At 44.9% G+C, this 24,074-nt stretch overlaps 1 protein-coding gene across 1 annotated transcript in view; it reads right to left on the reverse strand.

Moving 5' to 3' along the window:
• Nucleotides 1-24,074, reverse strand: part of DAB1 (DAB adaptor protein 1) — a 1,111,289-nt gene that overhangs the window by 14,164 nt on the left and 1,073,051 nt on the right. The window contains exons 13-18 of the mRNA XM_055307012.1: nucleotides 19,797-19,847; nucleotides 19,658-19,705; nucleotides 14,979-15,041; nucleotides 12,484-12,592; nucleotides 4,143-4,691; nucleotides 413-540 (exon numbers count right to left, since the gene is read on the reverse strand). Of these exons, the coding sequence (XP_055162987.1) occupies nucleotides 413-540; nucleotides 4,143-4,691; nucleotides 12,484-12,592; nucleotides 14,979-15,041; nucleotides 19,658-19,705; nucleotides 19,797-19,847 (948 nt within the window). The remainder of the gene's footprint in view (nucleotides 1-412; nucleotides 541-4,142; nucleotides 4,692-12,483; nucleotides 12,593-14,978; nucleotides 15,042-19,657; nucleotides 19,706-19,796; nucleotides 19,848-24,074) is intronic.

Here is a 24,074-nt window from a genome sequence, read left to right on the forward strand (position 1 = left end):
TCCCCACTGGGCTCCCCAAATGGATCACTGTTGGATGAGGCCTGTGATCCATCAGGCTAGAACACAAGAAGATAACACTTTTTTTTTCTTTTCAACAATGGAAAGCAGAAGACAGCAGGGCATATTTTCATGCATACATATGATCAGTTATTTTAAAGGAGGCAGCAACTGCAGTTGGGAGGTGCCGCACCCACCAACGTGGGAACTTGTGGGACCGACCTCACGAAAGGACAACATTTTTCAGCTGCTCATTAGGACATAAAAGAAAGCCCCTCTAGCGCCCCACTTAGAACTTGGGAATCCGAGCCAGCATTCTTTTCTATGCAGGTTTCCGTGCCCACTATCCATTTCAGATACAGCCGTTTTAATTTTTAGGAAAGGCAAAACCAGAGAGAACAAACTGGTCACTTACAGCTTCTTGCTCTTCGCTTTTGCTGGGACTTTCAAAGCCCTCCTCGAAGATGTCATCTGTGGTGGGATCGCTGGCATGGGATGCAGATGATTTGGATGGAGAGCTCTGTCGAGGGGCTGGGGTTGGAGCTACACCGGGACCACGCACAAAGAAGGAACATCGTTAAGTGTCTGGTTGCCAACATTTACATCCTACAGAGACCTCAGGGGTCTGGCTATATTCAAGTCAAGTCCAGCACTCTGCTTTCTATCCTGAGGCAGGTCAGTTAAACATATGAGCATCTCCTCTGTACATATCTATCTTGTCCTGTCATACAGCTAACAGGAAAGAGTAGGTGCACACGGATGGGGCAGGCAGTGGTTCTCAAGGAATGGCACTTGGATCAGGGACACTACCACATCCGGGACCTTGTCACAAACACAGTCTTGGACCTCACCCCAGACCTACTGACTCGGAAGCTCCATGTTTCTACACACTTGAGGTGAGAACCACTGGACAAATTTTTCTTTCTTCTCTCTCTCTCAACATTGTGTGTGTGTTTTAGTAAGAATAAATAGATCAGAGGACAGTGATGTGCATCGATTAAGTGCCTTCTACACTTCAGACATTGTCAGAAACTTTACAGCGAGTATCTGTAATCCTCATAGTGCCTCTTTGAGGTAGGGGTTATCCCAGGACAGCTAAGGGAAGTGAAGTTGCTAAATTGCTCAAGGCCACATAGCTGGTTACTGGTAGAACCAGGCCTTGTATCCCTGCACATGGGAGATAACGTGAGAAACTCGTGTTGGATGAAGAGTGCCTCTGTGATGTGGGAAAAAGGGAGGGAGCTCCTGGCAACTTCCCCACTGGCACTTTATCCCTCACTCCATAAGGATACACATCTTCTGTCCTGGCCTTCCCACAAGTTCCTCTTCTCATTTGTTCCAGAGGTTATAACAAATGTGCCATTTGAAGCTATTCTTTTTTCAATAATTTCTAATTTGGCATTGAAAACGCCAGTCACTGGCTCGGCCCCAAGTGAGGAGATGATGTGGCTTAATTTAGTAGCTAAATTTCCAGTGCCACTGATAAGGGCCCCCATCCTGCCATAACTGCCCAGAATTTCCCAAATCTGGCTGCTTATCAGACAGAGAGTGATTATAAAACTTGGTGAGCACCTTTTGCCCTGATGGATCTATATTTAGAATAACAACACTATTTACTGTGTGCCAGCAAGCTGGGCACGGTGCTAGGCATTTTGTATTTACTGTGTTCCCTAACACATACTGCAAAGTGGTGTGGGACCTATTTTTCTTTCCTGATGAAGAAACTGCAGCCCTGAAAGGTGAAGGGACTTTCTCAGGGTCACCAGCACCACAGAATAGGAGTGCTGGGATTTAATACAGCTCTGTCTACACTGTCGGGCCAGCTGTGAGGTCTATGTCAATTTGACGTAGATTTTTGGTCCAACTGACAAAAAAACTCCACTCAAAACATTCTGAAGGTGATGCTCATGGATAGAAGGATATAATGACTGTTTTTACTAATTTTCTTTACAATAAAACATTATTTTTTTTAATTTAGAAGGAAGTCTTTTATGAGATGATTATGGAACAGACTAGTTCTAGCAGGTTTAAGTGAGAACACCCTGATTTCCAACAGCTAATGAATAAATGTTGGCGTAACTGGATTCCAAATTGTGTTTGAAGTGGCTTATTTCTTACTAGAGGCCGAGAACACAGGCTGAGGTGCCAGTCTGAGAGGTGTACCAGTCCTACTTATCAGATGAAGTCATTTGGAAGCATAATTAGAAGTTCATTTATGTAAGTGTCTTAGCCTTTAGAAGGCTCTTCTAGAATACCTGAATAATCTAAAAGAGTGGTTCTTTAATGGTGCAATTTAAATCCTAGGAGACATTTCACAGTATCTTGGGTCATTTCTTTTTCTTTTTTTTCTTGGGTCATTTCTGACTATAAAGACTCGGGGGACAGGACATGTATTTCTGGCATCTAGTGGGTGGAGGCAGGGATGCTGCTCATCATCCTATAAGCACAACACACATCCCACAACAAAGAATTATCTGGCCCCAAATATCAATAAAGCCCAAGTTGTAAAACACAACCACAGCTGAATGGCCTTTGTTCTGTTCATTTCAATCTCTACGATTTTTTCCAAATGTCTCCCACACGCTAGATGCTATGTTAGCATTAGAAGAAGTAGACTGGTGATTAGGACATATGTCCTGTCCTCAAAGAACTGAAACTTCCCTTTTATTTATAGCTGGCATGCAAGTCCATTGAAAGAGAGACACTTGCTTTCAAAAGATGCTTGCTTATTTATGCATGGCTCTCATTCCCCCAGCATTTCATTTTTTATGCATTATTCTTCACTGAAACCCTGTGACGTGGAGCTAATAGAGATGCCCTCATATGGAGATCACATGGCCTGAGTAGAAGTAGATTGTTTATACACATAAAAGGCATTCCTTTTCAGAACTGCCTTCTGAACCTGGCTGAAATAACACCACCTAATTGTGTTAACATTAGATTTTTTGACAATTCTCACTATTGGCCAAGCAGTGATCCCTATCATCTGTGACAGTAATGAAAACGCCAAACTCATTGTTCCATGAGACTTTTTCTTTTCCCTATCAATTGTCAAAGGCATGGGCTGAATTACCAGACACCTTTCCGAGCATATGTGTGCTCAAGTGTATCTAGATTCTGATTGGCTGCATGGTCATGGCTTTTTGGATGCTTACAGTAGAAAAGTGATCTGGGAAAGAATCACTGAGTGCCTGAACTAGAAGGAAGTATACTCCTCATCATCCAAGCCAACTCAATGCATTTTACCCATGACACAGCTGAGGTTAAGAAAGTCACACATATGGCCAAAGACACAGCTTGTGATAGAAGAGCAAAGGTTGGAACTCTGGTCCAGGTATTTGACAGAACCGTTCAATATGCAGTCATAATGGTGACAAAAATACCTTAAAATTTGTGATGTATACAATGTTTCAGTACATGTACCACTGATCCTTGTAATATCCCTTAGCCTAAGATAGATGAGGAAATTGAGGCTCACAAAAATGACTTGCCGACAGGCACAAAACTAGGAAGTGATAAATCTGCTCTCTAGGTTCCCAGTCTAGAGATTTCTGCTTCACTACCATTTTTTCTCTTTGACGACCCAAAGCCCTGAGCCAAAATCTGGCTTCAACTAAACCAGCTGGATGAGGTCTTATGGCTGCTCTTTCTTTCCCGTAAGTTTTTTCTTGATTTTAGTTTTCTACTCCAATTTTTTGTCCTTATTTCCCAGACTTTTAAAATTCATATTCACTATTCATTTCCATTTCAACAAGCCGTACCAAAATCTGTGTCATAAGGAGGGATAATGAATGAATGGATGGATAGATGAGCAGATCAACAAAAACATTAGAAGCAGAGTGACCGGTAGGAAAATAACAGGTATGTATTTGATTCTACCACTCTCGTTGTCCTTGAACCTCACTCTCATTATTGGTCAGACAGGTCTAACAAAACCTGTAATAAGCATTGTTATGAGTATAAAAGTATAAAAACAATGGTTACGAGGTAGATATGTATAATTGGCACCTCATAACTGGTAGCTATTATTATTAGTAGTCATATAAACCAAGAAGCCTGCTGAATGTGAACTGAGATGAGTTCTGTGACTCCAGAAACAAGGCATCGCTCTCATTGGAGTTAGGTCTCCCAAGAAGGGCACTCACGTGAGTTGGTTGATGGTGTGGTAGAAGTCACAGGGGTCAAATTCAACTGGGAGATGTCAAAGTCATCACAGTCATCTGTATCCTGTGCCACCCCGACTTTGTTGAAGTAACTGGAGAAGGCCTCTGAGGTACAGGTGAGGGAGGGTTGGTCGGGTTTGCGGGAGGGCACGGGTGGCGGCTGGGCCATCTGGAAATCCTTAAACATTTCTTTCCCCATTTTCTGTCTGGGCTTCTCGGTCTGTGGACTTGACCTGGTGGAGTCACCCGTGGTTGGGACAGTTGCAAGGGGGGTGAGGGGACCTTGGAACATGGCGGCTGGCAAAGGCATAACAGTTTGTGTGGGCATGAAGGCGGCTGGCGGAAACTGCCCGGCTACAGTTGGCCAGGGCTGCTGAGTGGCAGGGAAGAGACCCGGCTGGCCCCATGCGATGGGCTGAGCCCCCGGCATCACCTGAGCGACTGGTGGCTGAGCACCCATGGCGATCTGCTGTTGGACGAGGGGCTGCTGGCCCCAGAAGGATGGGAGGACGGCGCCCATTGCAACATAACCTGGAAGGGTGAGAAAGATGAGTCATGTACCCTGGGAAAGAATAATTCATGGATTCAGGTGATTGGCAGAAAGATACTGAGCAGTTGTTACGTTCCAGGCTCTGTGCTAGAGACCCGGGCCACAAAGATGAGTAAGATGAAAGTTCCTGCTTTCAATGGAGTGTTCCTTCCAGAGCCACGGTCTGGAGAAACCTCTCTAAGAAGGGGACTCATAAGCAAAACTAGAATGCAGTGAGCGAGCAAGCCGGGCAGGTGTTTGGGAGATAATGATAATATTGCTATAATTAAAGGTTTCCGACTCCACACAGCCTCAGGAGCTGGTGTGTCTCAGTGGAAAAGGTAGAGTACTAGACATCGGGTACATTTGGGTTTGAATCTTGCCTCCCCTTCTGGCTAGACCAAACACTTAAACTTTCTAAACCTCAAGCTCTTGGTTAGAAAGCCAGGTTATAAGATCTTCCTTTTCAGCATGGAAAACATGTGCTGAGGGAAGAAGAATCAGAGTATCGGGGATGTTGAGGTCTAGGTTAAAATTTGGACTGCTGCTTCTTATCTACGGAGTTTAGGGAGAGTGCCACAAGCTCTCTCGGGCTTTCTCTCCTCGTCTGTGAAATGGGCAAAAAATACTCTCTGCCTCATGGGCTTGGTTTAAAGATAAATGGAGATGACGTTTTTGAGATGGACTACTGCACCTGACACCAAGTATGCATTCAGTAAATGTTAGCAATTAGTAGGATTTAAATCAGAGAAATCCTAGGAAGTACTTAATCCCTTGCTTGATACATAGCAGCCATATAATAAGTGGTAGCTCCAGGTATTAGAACACATTATTACTGCATTGTCATCATGCCGATTTTAGGGACTGTCTACTCAGGAGCACCTTGTACAGTGGCATAGGTTGGGGACGCCAAAACTCCCAAGGGTCTACTCACATATGTCACCCTGTTAATTGCTGGCTGTACTAAGTCCTTTCAGGTGAGATATAACCATTTTAAAAGGAGAAGTGACACTTTTCACAGTATCAAGAGTAACACAAATAATTTCCATGTATTCGATGTCTATGATGTTCTAGGTACAGTATTAGGTGCTTCACATCCTCACGGAATCCCTGCAGGGCAGGTATTCTCATCCCCATTCTAGAGATAAGGAAATAGGTGTTCAGAGAGGGAAAGTCCATGCTTAGGGTCACAGAGACAGCATGAAGTGGGATCAGGATCTGAACTGAGGTCACTTGTCCCCACAGCTAGTGGTGTTCTTCCCTCTACATCACACTGCCCCAGCCAGACAGCCAAGACCAATTTCTGATATCTGGATAGTAAGTACACCAGGGTTTAGCAAATGTTGGACAGGGCCAGAGAAATTCCCACGTGCTTCCAGTGATCCCTGCCCTTCTCCGAGGGCCCCATGGACATATACATGTGCCATTGAGCCTGGGAGACAGATGCCCAGGCCAGGCAGAGGAGAGGAGGGAGAAGCTGGTTTGGCCTGATCTCTCAAAACCAGCCTTTTCATGGCTGTCAGAAGGAGTTTACAGGTGTACAGGAGTGAGGCCAAGAGAGAGGAGTGGGGGCAAGGTATCCTAGCAACTTCCAAAGGGAAGGCAGGCAGGCCCCGTGGCTCTGATCATGTCATGGGTGATGTCAATGACTGTGGGGAGCCCAGAGAAACCATGTGCAGAGTGCCTCACTCATGCTCCAGCCTCAGATCCCCTGCCCTTCAACTGATGACTAAGGAATGGAGACATTCCAGGTCCAGCCATTTCCTTGTGAGGTGAGAAGAGGTTCCAGAAAGGTGGAGGAGACAGGACACACAGGCTCCTTGCTGATGAATCCAGCAGTGTGACAGGCTCCTAGGGGGTGTTGACAAGGCAAACAGACCATATCCTTATGTGATCGCTTAGCCCTACTGCACTGAAATCAGAGGGGTGACGAGACGTTGGTGCTGGCATTTCAAACCTGAGACCTGCTTGCATCGCTTCTCACCACACCCATCACATAATAAGGCAGTGACTCGAGCCCACTAACAGATTAAGAATTCCACAACTGTTTTTCATATTTTCTGATTTACTTTGATGGGGGGATGATCAGGAAACTTGTGGGGTATATTTTGGTTGTCAGGTTAACTTGCTAGTGGGAGCCACTAGGTGCACCTGAGAAGCAGAGAGCTTGGATACTTGATATCCTATACTGTGTGAGACCAACGTGCATAAAAAAGAATTCCCCCACGTTCTGGCTGCGATAATATTTGAGTATGGGCTGGACATTGTATTACCTAGAAATTCAGTTTCTTTGCATAGTTTCAATGCACTTAGTTTTCTGGGAAGGTAACAGCTGTGTAGGCCGACTGTATTTTGTCTTGTTTGGAACACGGTCAAGAGTTGCTCACCATTTGGGAAAGTTGAGGTTCCCGACAGAAATACTTTCCCTGGTGTTTGAACCCACACGGCGTTCCTGTGTCCCTCTGCACTTGCAGAGACTCTATTTATAGTTCTACACACCTGGCCACTTAGTAGGACTTCTAGCGCAGCTATACCTGGGTATTTCCCTTATTGAAATAGGTATCTTTTTATTACAAATTAGCTTTTAAAAGCTTCCTCCTTTTAAGCCACCCCACCTGGGTGGCTCAGCGGTTGAGCGTCTGCTTTTGGCCCAGGGCATGATCCCGGGGTCCTGGGATCAAGTCCTGCATCGGGCTCCCTGCAGGAAGCCTGCTTCTTCCACTGCCTAGATCTCTGCCTCTCTCTGTTTCTCATGAATAAATAAAATCTTAAAAAAAAAGTTTCCTCCTTATAATGAAGGCATTATATTTAAAAAAAACTATTAGATAAGTTATATCATCTATGAATTTCATTTCAAGAATTTAAAGGAGACATTACAAAGATCTGTCGTAAAAAGGGGGCACTAAATCTGATGGGGCGGAGACACAGATCTTTCAATGACCTCAATCCTGATGCCCATTTTGGGAAGGGGATGGAAGATTTCAGCCTCCAGCCAGGCTAGGCTGTCTTTCACTTTGCTTCCACTCCACACCCCTCGTTGCCACCGGAGGATTGCTCTAAGAGGCAATATAGTGCTTCACTGTCTTGACTATAAGGTTCGGATGCCTTAGCTTGGCTTAGGAGCCTTCGGGGATCAGGCCCCTTCCTACCTCTTCATCCCACCTTTCCCTACAGCAGCTGCAAACAAAGGTCCACCGGCTCTCTCTCATCCCTGCTGGTGCTCCTGCCTGGACAGCCACCCCTACCTCACCTGGCTACTCCTTATGCACTCTCTGAGAACCAGTTCAGCAGCACCTCTGCTGGGCACTTTTTCTGCCCTCTGCACTCCACTGGTTCTCCTCTGGGCTTCTGCAGACCCCAGGGGTCATCTCTGTGGTGGCACTTGGTCACACTGTGTTGCAACTGCCCAGTTATTCTGTCTTCCGTCATTAGACAAGAAACCACCTGCTAGTAGGAACATTTTACTTTCCCTTTCCTTCTCCTCTGTGTTTGGCACAGTTTTGGGCACACATCAGCTGCTCCATAAATGCCTGAGATGGGAGAGAGTCTCTCTATAAAGGTGAATGAGTCATAGTGGAATAAATGCCTTCACTGCATTTTTCCAAGTGTACAATTAAACTCGAAGATCTGTAAGTGCTGTGATCGCTGATGATTCTACTGTTGGTGGCAGGTTTTTCTTTCCCCTGTCTTTTTTTTTTCCCACAAGGAACCAACAGATGGGCTGTGCACACTTTTCTGGAGAGAGCTATTAGCATGTCTCTCTGGCTTCGTGCCATCTGCTTCAGACCCAAGCACAATATTCAAAAGAAAAAAAAAAAGCAGCAGAGGGTAATTGGGTATCATGTTAGGGAACTCGCAGGTCTTACTAGTTTTTCTGGGGGGTGGGGGTCTCTGTAGCCTGGGCTTCCCCCAGACCTGTGAGCTAAGGTTCTCTGGCCACATGGCATCATGCACGCCTGATGGGACACCTCAGTGTCAGCGCTGCAGTAGCAGCGGACATGGGGGAGCCACTTGGTGGCTGCCACTGCAGCCACTTAACTGCTTAGTAACATTTACTCATTAACGTTCGACGGTGGAGGGAGGAGGTGCCATGGAGCATCTGTTTATGCCATGGAGTTCAGATCAATCATAAATCTCCTTGCTGTGAAGTGAAAGGAAACACCTGCATTACTGCCTTGCAGTTAGATTTTTAAGGAGTGTCGAAAATTGCAATTTATAACCAGATGCTTGCACCTGGGGATACCTCATTATTTGAATTTAAAAAGCAGCCTAAAATGTGAGAAAAATATGGAAAACTAAGGGACTCTCCCGACATTTATGCAGAACTTGTATGGTAATGCTTATGTACATGATCTCATTCATTCACTGATTTATTCATTCATTCAAAAAGATCCCTATTGAGTGTGAAGCACTGTTTTGGTCTCTGGAGATCCAGTAAAGAACACAATAATTAAGAAAAACAAAAACCTTTCCCTCATGGAGCTTACATTTATGTGACATTGATCCTTGCAACAAGCCTCTGTGTCGCTGATACAGTATCTCTTTACTCTGTGTTTGAGATACTGTAGGTGGCTGAGGGGAAGGCTTGAGGCAGCTACCACAGGGTATGGGGAACAGAGCCAGGCTCCTAACAGACAGGGTAGCAAACATCTGTTGACTGCTTACCGATAGAAACACCACCAAACACCACTTTAAATGTTCCACTATGTGTATGAACTCAGGCAATCGTCCGACCAGCTATATGGTGGAGTTACCATCCCCATTTCACAGATAAGCTCCTTGAGGCTCAGAGGAGATTTAGCTGAGTTTTACCCAGTTGGCTAGTGGCAGGTCTGTATTTCTATGCAGTATATCCTCTAAGCCCTCAGGCCAGCTCTGTCATGTACAGTTAAGAGGCCAAAGCTAAACTTTATTACATGGATGTTTTTCTAAATATTCCAAAAAGGTTAAAGGGAAAAAATATAGGCAGGACAAGACATTTTCTTCTACTTTAAAAATAAGAGTCATAATAATCATAATAGTAGCAACACGAGCTGCATTTGCTCACTGAAGCATCCACAGTATGCCGGCAATTTTCAGGATGCTTCACTTTGTTTTCTCATTTAATTCTCATGATATTGTTGCAAGGGAAGTATTATTTTTTACTCATTTATAAAGATTTAGAAACTCTGGCTCTGGCAGGTTAAGTAATTGGCTCAGGAGTCTAAAACATACATAAATAGATGAGCTAGGATTTGAACCCAGCCCATCAGATGCAAACCACACACACACACCCTGGACCCCAACCCGTAGCCCATCTGTTGTACTGCATGCCGTGGTTCGTGTCCCTGGCTCCCTGTCACTGGTTGGACAACTGGGGACGGGCAGATGGCGACTCAGCATCTGCAGAGATTTCTTAGGGCCATTCCAAGGAAGAGAGGCTGATAGTTGACCACCCACTGACATCTACTTTTGTTCCTCAGCATATCTGAATAGAAGCAGGCACTTTGAGAACCAAAATGTGCTCAATGAAATTAATTTTACACTTACATTCTAAACAGTGAAATTGTGGAGGTAATCAATCAATTTTTTTTTTTTTTGAGCAGCTGAAGAACCCGAATCTAGACGTGAACTGGCTTGTCCGTAGTTTGCAACACGGCTAGTCAAGTAGCAAGACTAAAACCCAGGTTTTCAAAGCCCTCATCTGACACAGGCTCAGGAGAAGGTCCAGAGTAGTTCTGTGTGTGGCTCGGCCAGGTCCTCAGGGTGCTTTTATGCAAATGTTAGGGCAGGGAGCTGTGTGATTGCATCCTGTCCCACTCCCACTTATGGAGAAGGAGGATGGAGACTTGCCTAGAGTATTCTTCCTAGACAGCTTCCTGGCTTCCATCCTCACATAGTCTGCTCACACCTCACCTCTGCATGAGCCCCTCCTGACCATAACCTTTATTTACACTTGCTCTAAAGCCCCTACACTCCCCTTGACTTTCTTCTATCCACACCACTTACTATTTTCAGACATACTAGGTATGTTACTTATTTTTATGTTGTTGCCTGTCTCCACAGTAGAAAGGGAAATGCCATGAGGGCAGGACCTGCATCTGTCATGTTCACGGGCACACCCCAAGCACCTAGAATAGGGCCTGGCTCATTCACTGAGGAGTGAATATTTGTGGAATGAACACATCTGCAAGTTGGTAAGTTTGGGGCTGAGCGTTCCCATTACCTGTCTCAGCACATCATCTTCATAGATCAGATAATGAGGGGAAAGCATGTAGTTTCAACACGGGAAGGTGATACATTTCAGATGGAAAACTGTTACTCTTATTTTAAATGATGCATTCTATTACACTATTCCCGAGGAGATTTTAATATCCATTTTAGGTAAGGAAAACCAGCCATCACCACGGTACCATTTTAGAGATGGGTAAAACAGATTTGATTGGGAAGCTCAGCAATTAAAAGTCTGCATTACTTGCAGATTCTAAAGTGTTAGCAAGATCCAATGGCTACCGACCTCTGTTGCTTCTGAAAGTGCATAATGATCTCTGGGCTTATGGGGAATAATTTTAACTATTTCAGAATAGAGTACGAATTTTTACTTCATTTTGAATAACAGCAAGGTTCATATTCGGTGGCAAGAATTTGCTTCTAACTCTGCGTAGCTAAAATTATTTATAGAGAAAAACTCAAGGAAATGTATATTTGAAAATATTCAGGCTCAGGGCTCCTGGGTGGCTCAGTTGGTTAACTGTTGGGGGCTGTTGATTTTGGCTCAGGTCATGATCTTGGTGTTGTGAGATCGAGTCCCACATTGTTGGAGCCCATGCTCAGCTTGGTGTAGAGTCTGCTTGAGGATTCTCTCCCTCTCCCCCTCTGCTTCCTGCCCCCTGCTTGCATGTCCACACTCCCTCCCTCAAATAAATAAAAATATTTTCTTAAAAAAAGGAAATATTCAGGTTCTTTTGGCTGTATATAAGAATAAAATAGAAAGATGAAGCCACAGATTTCAAATACATAGAAAGAAAACAGTCTTTAAGGCTCTCATGTATGTAAAGAGTGGAACACCACCTCTGACCTGTGCCAAGTCAAGCGGTCTGGCTACATGGAGTGCCTGATGCCATGGAGACAAGTTAAGAAAGGAGATCCTGCCAATTTGTACCTCACCTGCAATACTGTCACTATATATACATATGCACACATATATGCACAACCTATTGTAAAAGCAGTATATATATACTTATATATTCATATATATATATATATATATAAAAGAATGCTTAGAAAACAGAACAAATACTTTCAAAATCATTAAAAGCCCCATTACCTTCCCAGTTCACTGTTAGCAGTTTGGCTCTGTCCCCTCAGCACCCCACTTTGCATGGAGAGCCTCCCCACTCTCAAATCTCTACCAAAGGAGGCAATCTGATCCCAAGAGGTCTGTGGAGAGTTCATACTTCCCCCCACCTGCCATCCTCCCTCCCTCTGGCTGGGATGCACACGAGGAGAACTCGCACTAATTTACACGGCTGTATGTGCACTGGGCTCCCTGAAGCTGTCTACTACTGAGTAACCTAGAATTTTGACCTTTCCAGGTGAAAGGCTTCACTGAATTCCAGCCTACAGCCTACCACAGGTGTGCAAATGCTCCCCCACCTCCCAATGGCAGCCTCTCAAAGTCATCTGAAGAGTCACAGGAGAGGCTGGTGGTTCCGCAAGTCTTCGGGCATAATTTGACAGCTGGTTCACATCAACCCTTTCTCTTCCTTGAAAGGTGGAAGCCGAAGGAAGGGAAGCGGGCCGAAGACAGCTTACCTGAGGGTACAGCAGCAGTGCCGAAAGGTACAGAACTAAACATGTCTGCACTCGCCGGAAGTGTCTGAGATGAAGACGGGATAAAGGCATCACCTGGAGTTGCAGGAGTCTGTTAGAGAGAAAAGGGGGTGCTGAGGGTGTGTGAGGTCCCTGGGAAACTGGGCTCAGGAGCCGTCAAGGATGAGAGGCAGTAGGTGCAGGAAGCAGGGGCAGGAGGGACTGGAGAAGCCAGCCATGGTCCAGGCCACACATGTGGTATGCAGACCACAAGCTGGTTGAATACACTGACCATAAAACAGGACAAATGAGACCTACCTTTTAGCAGCTGTGATAATGAAGAGAGATCCTGCATTTAAATCACTTAGTACCATGCTGAGGCGCATTAGCAGGTGCTCAGCAAACAGTGGCCAGAATCTCAACTCTTTGGTTTGAGCCCCTGCTCCTTGGGGGTGTTTTTCAGGCCATCGAATTATTCCACAATATGTAGCTTTCATCCTTTAGAGGGGGTCAACTTAAACTGACATGAACCCACTCAGGATCCACTGTGCACCTAATTCAGGGTTTGTCACTTAATACACAGTAAATAAACAGCCTGACGAAATGACCAAATAGAGCTCAGAGACTAGAACAGAGACCCCTGTCTCCTGGTGCCTCCCACATTCTGTCTGAGTCTCTACGTGCATAGACAAGGAAATATTTTCAAATGATAAAAAAACTGAAGCCTGAGGAGCAGCAAACTCTAAATTACCCAGCCTCTGCTGGAACCCGAGACAGGTCCATTGCATGCACTGGTGGGGAAGGTGAGAGGTACTGGGACAAATCAAACAGACAGAAGGGATACTGAGGGGGCACTCAAAGAAAAGCGTCAGTATTCAGTTTTTTAAAGGCTCACACCCATTTACAGCAGCCTTTCTCCTATAAAGTATGTCTATGCGATGCCATTGTATCCTTATTTTTCTTTTCCCCTTGGAACAGTCTGGGGCAAGCAATTAATCCTGAAACCACGGCAATTAGACAGGGCCATTTTTAGACCAGCAGCCTGCGGGTGGAGTGGCATTGTTCTGGGGATTATTAAATACCCATTTGGACTGCACTTGGGTTCAGGGCCAGAAACAGCCGTGAGCTGCTGCGCTAAGCACTTTTAAATATAAGTGGGGCTGTTCTGTTTCCCCCACGTGATCTTAGGGGGAGTCATGTGCCCTCTCTAGGCCTCAGTTTGCTCATCTGTAAAATGCAGGGGACAGGCTAGAAGATTTCTTCAGATCTTTCGGGCCCTACAACTTGAGTTTCTACATGCCCAAGATGCAGCTCTTACCCCTGGGATGGAGGAGAAAAGGAAATTGGTTCAAGCTGCCCCAGCTTCCCCGGAGACAGGAGCTGCTGTACCCTGTCACGTCTGCTGTGGACATCAGATGTCGGGAGCAGGGCAGCTGTGTCTAGTGTCCCTGGCGGCAACTGTGGGCAGTAGTCTCGTGCCATCTGTCCTCTGTGCTGAGATTACAGCCTTTTCTCTGTAAGGTGCGTCTCCCCAATAAACCACATGGCACCATCCCTCGGTATGCACAACTGTGCAGAGCCCAGAGGAGCTGCCCTCTCCCAGCAGCTTCTGCTGGTGCAGCTGTGGTTCATTGCTCTCTGCCCACCTCCTGCTCCCGGGGAAGGGGCAGGAGAGGACCTGGAGGGGGCTTCTGGGTTCTGTTCTTTGCTGTGGCCATAGGATTGCCTTTTTTAAATTTTTTAATTTTTTTTTCATAGGGTTGCCTTTGAATGCAACCAGTTCTCAAAGCACCAGGATTCAATTTTGCTTAGGGTTGAATTCTTTTTTCTTTTCATTTTTAAATTAGGGTTCCCTGTAATCTCTTATCCTCCTGCAATCAGTGACTTATAATAATGACAAGCAATGGGCTATATACCCTGGCTGAGACTAGAGTGGGGAATCCAAAGCTTCATGAGAAGCTCAGCGAAGCTAGGAGGCAGGGGAGAAGGGAGGAGAAGACAAAAAGAGAGAGGGAGAGAGAGGAAGGAAAGAAGGCAGGAGACAGGACAAGGCAGAGGGAGGATACCTCATTTCCTAGGCTGAACACTGGGCTGGGTGGACTCTGGGCAGGTGCTGACAAATGCCTCATCGTGTCTATAGTCCTGTTGAGTTTCTGGCCCATGTTCCCAGCTAGACTGTGTGCTCCTAGCAGATAGGGACCTCATCCCAGTTATGTCTTTCTCCACTGAGCAACAGAATAGCAAGTACCCAAGTATCTCCTAATTGCTGATGCATGGTTTCACTTGCTTCTCAAAACAGAAGCCTTATAATTCCTTTAAAAAGCAGCAGAGGAAACCAAGGTTTCAGATTGCTGGTTAATTCTCCCAAATCACACAATTTGAAAGAGGCAGAGGTGAAAGCCACCAGCTCTCTTTTACCCAAGGCCCTTCTTCTCACCACCGTGTAGCTGAAGAAGAGAAGGGGAGGGAGGGAGGGTTGAGCTGCAGTGCATACTTACGGGGGGAGAGGTTATATCAGGAGGGGTCGACATATCCCCAAAAAGTTCTAATTGGGTCACAGCCTGAAAAGACACAAAGATAATGAAGTCACCACAAGGGAAGCCAATGCTACTGGGCACTGCTTTAAAACGGTGTGACACGAGGACCCTTGCTTCTTTATCATCATGACTATACAAACAGTAAGCCCAGCTGGCCATTACCATACTTCATGATCGTAAAGACAACATCTGGGATGCAGCTGGAATCAATTCTTGCTTCAGTGTGTCTGGCAGTTTATCCGGGCTTAGTTAAGGGGATTCCAGCTTAGCCACCTCCCGTAACCTGTCATACCACTTCACTCTGATTCACCATCAAGTGCAGTGCTGTCTCTCTTCTCCAGGACATAAAGGCAAGAAGGTGATGCCCTCACTACTTTTCTTTTATGAGTGCACAACATGTACAAAGTGCCTTCTATGTGCCAGCTATAAGGAGATAGGACTTTTTGGCTACTTCTCAGCAAATGCTCCCACTACCACAAACCTCAGAGGTATAATTCATCATCCCCATTTCTACAGATCAATCAACTGAGTCTTACAGAGGAGACCTCAAGGTCACACAAGCCAGGACTTGAATTTTCTCCATAAAGAGCATACAGTCAAATGAGAGTCTCTGAAAATGCCAGCCTTGGATAAAAAATGTAGTTGGAAGAAAAGAAAACATATCATTTAATACCAGGAAGGGCAACAAAAACAGCCCAGTATCTACACTATTAATCACTGCTAGGAACTCCATCACTACAGACACTGTATCGTCTATATTCCCATCCATCATACAGGAGTGTCTGAGCAAGGCCAGCCATAGCAGCAGAAGAAACCCTTCAAGATATACTTAGAAATTAATCTGCATACACTTCCAGCTTCAGAGACTGTAGGAAGTCTATGGGCAGGAACCAAACAGCCTGCCTTAAAGTATATAATCATATGCTTTGTGCAAAACCTGCCCCCTGGGGAAAAAACATTTTCAGCTCATCTGTAAAATGCAGGGGACAGGCTAAAAGATCTCTTCAGACCTTTCTGGCTCCATAGCTTGAGTTTCTTACTGCCCAGGATGCAGCTGTTACCCCTGGGACAGAGAAGAGAGGGAGACTGGTGATTGGGGGAACCTAAAAACATCAATCAATAGAAAGGACTGGAAGAGTCTGCCTGCCTGCCACGCAGGCCCCCTGCACCTGGATTCTGCAGTATCCAGGCACTTCTAAGTCTGAACACTTAGTATCAAAAAACTAATTTAGTACCATAAAACTAAACATCATTCTCTCCTTCTGAAGAGTGAGTGGGCTCTGGGCACTGGAAAAGGTCCCCCAGCTGTTAATGGATTCACCTCCAACCTCTGCAACTCCTTGGAGCTATAGTTCCCTCACCTGCATGGTAGAGATGATACTACTTCCTTTGCAGATTTATTGACAATATTAATAACAGGAATTTCTTTGAAGTTCATCTAAGCCTTGTTAAAAAGGCACAAAAGGCTCTTTTTGCTGAAATAAGTTTAGCTTGCTTATTGAACTTTCAATTCTTCCCCTTAAGGTTTCAGACTAAGTAACAGCGCTGGGCACACAGTAGGGCCCTATACACATAATAATTTCCTTCCCAACTACACAATGCCTTTTCCATACATGCTGGGCACCTCTTGGGTGCTAGGTGCAGTGAACAGAATAGTGAGAAATGCCAAGATGAGATTGCAGTCTGGCGGGATGATCCACAGAAGTAGATGATTTCAAAGCAATGTGGCAGAGATGGCAACAGGGGTCTCTGTGGGAGAACAGAGAAAGGGACTTGGCCAGCTTTTGGCAAAGAAGCTTAAGGAGAGTTTTCTAAAGGGAAGAGATCTGATCTGAATTCTGAAGATGAGGCAGTCAGTCAGGCAAACAAGAAGAGGAAGGACAATCCAGGCTGGTGCAAGTACATGAGCAGAAAGGAAAGAGGCCTGGAAGGTCTGAGCAGGTGGGCAGAAAAGCAGTTTGTAATGAGCATGAGGGTGGAGGGCAGCAGGAAGCAGACCAGCAAAGTGGACAGGAGTAAGGTCACAGTGGGACCAGACCCGGCTGGACTCTATAGATACTGGCTTGTCTCGGCCAAAGAGTCTTTACCATGTTTACAGTATTTTATGTCATTTGGGAAAACTATACCAATCCTTATGCTTTCTTCCAGATTCATATAAGGAATACTTCTATTTAATTGATTAACATGCAGCTTCTAGGCTTCCTTGCAATTGGGACTCAATGCTTTTAAAATGGCCTACAACTATTTTCAGTGGTAGGAAAATAATAAAATGAAGTTAATAATTAAGTCACACAATTTACATTTCAAATGTGTTGAACTCATGGCACACTTTTACTAACATCATAAATATAATTTATTGGCTAATTTTCTCCTTAAGCACAACTTTTAAAATAACCTTCATTCTTGAGATATAGACTTTCCTCTTACCAGATGATTTTCACTCAAGGATTAAACGAGAAAAACATGCAGAGGCATAAAACATAGATTGTTATTTCATTCCATTGGATTTGCTGTTTAAATAGAAACTTGAGTTAATTAAATTTTATAGAAAAGGGGGATTCTTAGGCCATAAAATTAAAAATAATTCTAATAACCATATGTGATTGAGAATCTGGAATAGTATCTATTTTCACACCCCTCCCCACCATGTTTGCCATACTCCTTTTATTTGTAACCTAACAAACCATGTTCCATCTGATAATATTGTTGTAATTAATCATTTTAATGGCCTCGAGAGAATTAAAACTAACCATTCACATTTGTCGAACATTTTATAGTTTACAATACATTTTCCAATACGCTATCATCATTTTTGACGCTACCTGAGCTCACTGGTGGCATAGCTGTCTATCTGTCCTTTTTGCACATGAGCTGAGACTGAGAGGTGATAAGACTTACCCATGATCAGTGGGCTAAAAGAAGCTGGGCTTGACCCACAGGCCAAGCAACACCTCGTTTATCTATCCCTTCACAAGCCCTACTTAGCATCCCTAGATGGTGGGAGTATAGCCACAATATTCTCTAACCAGAAGCTACGGTTCCCAAAGGGTCTGCCGAAACAGACATCCATCCGAAGAACTCCACTGGAAGGTCAGTTCAAGATGCCTATTCGCCTTTCCATTACCAGCACTGCAGAGATCTGGTAGAAATGAGGCTGCCGATGGCAGATTCCACCTTCTTCAGGCCCTGGGCATTTCCCAGGGGGATACTGGAGGCTGCCCAGTCCAGTGAAGGGGATCAAGGTAGCTTGGTTGTTGAGGAGGAAGGCCCTGAATCTCTCCCCTGGGCCAGCCCCTTCACAGCCATTCTTTGATATGAAAAAGCGATGATTTTCGAGTAATATTTAGAGTGTTGTGCCACTGCTGTTTCGAGATTAGTTCCCTGGTCCTTCTTTCAACTAGATGGCTGCAAGTGGACTCCTAAGCTCCTCCTGCAGAGAAATTCTGAAAGCGCCATTGATAAAGTCTGAGTTGTCCTTGGCTGACCCCCAAAACACATTCTCACAAGCCCACTCCTTATGTTTTGGCATCAGGAGCTCCTTCGTGTAGGAAAAGTATGGAGCCCCTATTGAGCATCAGCTGCTGTACTGAGAAGAGGGGGTATGAGCCTGTTCCTGCTCTTACTCTCCTGGGCTGGCTATTTCATGGAAAGACAGACCATCGATAAAATCAGGGCAACATAATGGAGAAGAGAAACAGGAGTTACAGAGTTACAACAGGAGGGGCCATCTCAGGGCCTTTGCACACGTTCCTCCTTCTACTGAGAACATATATTCCTTTCCCAATTGCCTTTCCGACTCATCCTTCAGGACAGAAATTAGAGGACTTTTTTTTTCTTTCTGGGAAGTGTTTCCTAACTCAATATGTGCCCCATCCCACTGTCCAGAACAGCTTATATGATACTCTTAGATCAGCGGTTCTCAACCCTGGGCGTACCTGGGGGGAAATATGGCTGCCTGGTTCCCACTCCTAAGAGATTCTGAATCAGATGGTTTGAAGTACAGCCTCGTAACTGGGACTTTAAAAGAATCCTGATGATTCTAATTTGCAGCCAAGGTTGAGGACCCCTGTCCTAGAGACTTTCCAAATACCCTCTAGCCAGAGGTGGCCTGTGTTACCAACCAGTACATCTAGTCCAGGGTATACCCACCCAATGGCAGCCTTGCCTGGTTTTTATTCACTTAGGTGCACTCAACACATCCTGCTTATGTGCCTGAACCCCTGGTATACTAGGTTCTAGTGCACTACACTAGACTAACCTACTTCATCTTCCCAATGCTGTGCAATGTTGCACTGTGACACGTGAGCTCCTTGAGGACAAAGTCTGTGTCCTCCCATTTTACTAAATATCTAGCATCTATCAGAATGCCTGGGACATGTTGGAAGCTTGAAATATATTTGTTCAATGGAATACACACACATACAAACACACACACACTCTCTCTCTCTTTCTATCTCTCATACACACATACTCTCTGACCTCATCACAGGGCTCAGCAATAATCTGCCTGTGAATATTACACTAGGCCCCCACTGGGGCACAGCCGGCAGCTGCCCTTCACGCAGGCTGGGTGAGGAGAATATGGGATGCATGAGAATGACCAGAACGACTCTCATTTAACAAGAGCCTGGAGGCCTTACCTTTGTTGCCTCTAAAATCTCATCAAAGTCCATCGGCAGGTTTCTGTTCTGTAACCACAAGGCACGACTTATGAGCATGAAATGAACGATGGGATCATGACCTGAAACAGTTAATCAGATAGGGCCCTCTCATTCTTACCGGGGTGGCTGCAGCAAACCGTTCTTCAAAATCCTCAAATGGTTGACCGTTCTGAAAGTGTAAGGGATGATGAATGAGGATGAAGAGTGTGACACACAAATGGCATGGATTTATGAGTTTAATGATGATAGTGTCTATGCTCTCTGCTCCCACGGTCTCCTCAGGCAGGAGCTGTGGCCAGTGTGTTCCCAGCAAAAGTAGATGAGAAAACACGGGCCTGACCAGGAGGAAAGCCAGCAGTGGTAAGTTTGTAGGTTTAAAGTCTATCTTCCTGCAATTCCAGGCATTACCTAGCCAGCCTCAATGCTGGCAACAGATAAGAGCATGATGTTTATTTACACTCAAGGAAAAGGAAAAGTTTTAAAAGGAAAAAATACCATCATGTGCTTTAGCCAAACTCTTAGCTCTTTGGAGTAGTCTGTGAACAGCTAGTTTTGTGAGTGCCCTTATGCATGCCGTCCCCTCTGCTTGAAAGGCTCTTCTTCTCATCTCTGCAAGTTTGAAGTACCAAATTCCTCAAACCCAGCTGGAAGGCCACCTCTTCCATGAAGCTCCCCTTGATCCTCTGAGCTGAAAATCATCAGAGTAATAGCACATCATCTGTGCGGATTACATTGTCCTTCCAGAAGCACAGCCAGGCTGTATTTATTCCTGAATCTTGGCTGCTCGTAGAGGATCTGGCACCTAGCAGTGCTCAAAAATATATGAAAAAATGCATGTTTTAAAAGTGGCTGGCAGTTGACCAAAACTAATTGTTTTGTTAATTTTGTATTTTATTGTTTGTAATTGTTGAGGATTTCGCTAAACTACTCCATATTGCTGCACTGGCATCCATTTTGCGTGGCTCAGCTAACTTCAGGGGCCTCGAACTGACCTCAGTCTCTCCCATGAGGCAGACCCTGGATAAACAGCAGAGTCACAAGTAATTGTAAATTCCTAGTATGACTCTCCCAATGGCTTGTGATTAGTAGTCTCTCCCACCTTGCCCCTTAGAGAAGATCTCTGTGGAGCTTACCAAAACCCTGCCCTTTTTGGTGTGAACTGACCAATCTGGGACCCCAAAGCCCTTCACTTGTGGGCCCTAATAAAGGTACGCACCTTAGTTACCATACTTGGCATACTTTCTCCGCCTGCACCCTGCCTTGACTTTCCCCGAGTCACCTCTTGAAGTGTGCTACGTACCTCCTCCAGGACCTGTGAGTAATAAACTTCTCTATTACAATTTCCTTTTAGTCTTTTGTTGTACTGTGCTCACCACTGGACACCCTGGCACTCTGCTAAACAAATGTTAATTACCAAATTCACAAGAATAATATATATTATAGATAATATATATGGTGTCTATTATATATTTTTTAGTCACGTTTTGGTCAATATGCACAAGCTAATCATTTTTTGGATGATTTCGAAGTACTGCAACATTAGTACAGATCTGACAATATTGACATTAAAGCGGAGTATTATGCATGAATAGAAATAATTGCATCATTCCCTGCTTTTGAGGAGAGCTTCCTAGTATTAGGGCTGCAGAGCAGAGTAGGAGAACCAATGTGCCCACACCCACCACAGCAGGGCCTTCAGGCTCATCACCACCATTTCTGTCTTCAACCACCTGCTTCCACCAGACCCTGGCTCTCCTGGAGTCAACTGTGGCAAAGAGGAGAGGAAGAGCAACCACATCTGTTAACCACATAAATTACTGTTATTATGGTTCTATTTGGCCAGAGGTGTGGGGGGCAGGCAATATTAGCCTAAGTGATCCTGTAATCTATGGTGTGGCCTAAAAGGTTAAGGTTATGTCTCTACATCCTTTATAAATTCACACACTTCTAGGGATTTATGGCACAGCCCCTACCAACTAGCTCTGGGTCATAACTTTTAATAAAAACATTTTTTAGTGTCCAAAATCTCATTACATCTGTCCAATATAAAAAAGCAAATGGCTTCAGAGCATGATGGATGAATTAAATAAATTTGAAAAACAGCCTGTGGTAGAGTCTCATAAAACCCCCACCATATAATGAAAATGTGTGAGGCTAACCAGCACTGGTATGAGTCCGTCACTTTCCTGGTGACGGAAGAAGTGGCCTTGGGTCAGGAGTGGTGCTGCGGTGGGACAGGCCATTTCCGTCCATTCAGACAAAGCCTGGTCTGGGTGTGGGAGAAAAGGCATCTCTCTGGAGTCACACAGATGTGGATTGAACCCTAGCTGTGCCACGGTGTTCTGTGTGATCCTTGGACAACAAGCTGGTCAGCTCATCTTCTCATCTTTAAAGTGCTGACAATAACGTTAACGTTGTCTCAGGTTTCCGGAGAGGACCGATTGAGATGTGTGTGAGGTCTTGTTTGGTGCTAGGCACACAGTAGATGCTCAATAAATAGCAGTTCCTCGTATCTTCTCATTCTGTTTCCTGTGGTACACTTTTGGAAGGTGCAGGCACACAGTTGTTAATGTTAGGAAACTACTATTAGACGGCATTTGGGAAAAAAAAAAAGAGAAAAAAAAAAAACTCGTGGGAAGCCCCTCCTTAGAAAGTACCCCTGCTTGAAAACATAGAGCACCTGCATGTAAAAGGCCTCCCCATACTTTCTGGCTTTAGTCCTGAACCCCTCAGTCCATTCTTGATCCTGTCTTCTCCCTGGAATCTCCTTTCTGGCCAGAGTCTTGCCTGCTCATCCTCCTGGCCACACCTCTCGTACCTCGTGCTGGTGACCTTCCTGTTTTGATTCTGGCTCAGTCATTCCTTGGATCCCCTTCCTCCCGTTGGGGGAAAGCTTCTGGAGCACCCTGTGCATTTCATCCAGCCAGTGGGGAGACCCTGCCACCAGGGCACCTCCTCCCCGCTGAGTCTCATGGCCAGGACCTGGAATCTCTTTCCCAGGCCCCCCCAACCCCCAGCTTGCTTTACCCACAATTACTACTAGAGTTTTTGTTCATTTATCTTCAAGTCTTCTTTTTCCCCTTATAGATACATTTCTCACACTTATTATGATGGCATGCATGCAGGTTTGTATTCTGCTTTTCAAGACTCAATATGACATCAAATTTATTCCTAATGTACACTTCCAGGGAGGATTTAACAGAAGAGAGTCTCTTATGTCGTTTGAAGATGGTACCAGCCTGAATCTTCATTAATAGACTGAAAGAAAGCTTCCACAGGGAGTCTGTCTTCCTAGAGTCTCTGTTTGGAGCAGTGGGGACACTTGTCCCATAATTGAACAAATTAACTATTAAGACTAGACTCCTGTTAATCTTACAGGAAAAGTGACAGTGGATGAGATGAGATGTGGGTGAGCGTGTAAAAAAGGATGAAAATATATTTATGGCTGCCAAATCAGAACCCTATGGTGAGTCTCACCCCTGGCTGCACAATGCAATTCTTTGGGGGAGCTTTCAGCAAACTACTGATGCCTAAACCCTAGTATCAGAGATTTGGGTTGTACTGGTCTGAAGCGTGGTCCTGGCATCGGTAGGTTCTAAGAGATCCCCAATGATTCTAATGTGTAGCCAGACTTCAGAATCACTCTGCTGGGGAATGAAATCTCTGTAGGAATAATTAGTGAAAGTCCTACTGGGAAAACTGAAGACATCTTGATTGATTACGTAATTGATTAGATAATTTCTTCAACAAACATTCACTGAGTGCTTTTCACATGCCAAACTCTGGCGAGGCGCTGGAGATACAAAGATGAATAATAATACATGCACCTTGCTCTCCCGAAGCTCAGAGCAGAGCAAGAATATATAATTATTCTAGTTTGGGGGTGGAATAGGAGTGGGCCAGGGAGGGTGCAAGGCATCTAGACCTAAACTCAGAACTCAGGCCAATACTGTAAAAGAATGAATGCAATTATCCATTTAGAAAGCTCAGGAGAAATGGATTAACTTAAGTGATTTGTAACTGCACCAAAGTGGGTCCTATTAAGGCACTTCATGGTTCCAGGCATTGGAATGCATGTATCTTTCCCTGGTGAGTGATCTAAAAAGGAAGACATGTGCTAATGAAGGCTAATTCCCTCTGTAGTATCTAGGAGTTTAGCTTTCTATCACCTTTAGCCAAGAGTAAACAGCGGCTTTCCTACTTCCTGGCTGAGAGAGACAAGAAGAACTCCGTTTGGCAAGTGAAGAACAAAGCGAGGGTGGTGGTGGAGTAGAGATGGGGACTAGAAAATATGATGTGAAATACATGATTTCTCCCAAGAGCAGCACTGTCCCATTGAACTTTCTGTGTGATGGAAAGTTCTAGGTCTACAATATCCAATATGGTAGCCCATGTG

Source organism: Nyctereutes procyonoides, unplaced genomic scaffold (genome assembly GCF_905146905.1).
Source record: "Nyctereutes procyonoides isolate TBG_1078 unplaced genomic scaffold, NYPRO_anot_genome, whole genome shotgun sequence".
Classification (NCBI taxonomy): domain Eukaryota; kingdom Metazoa; phylum Chordata; class Mammalia; order Carnivora; family Canidae; genus Nyctereutes; species Nyctereutes procyonoides.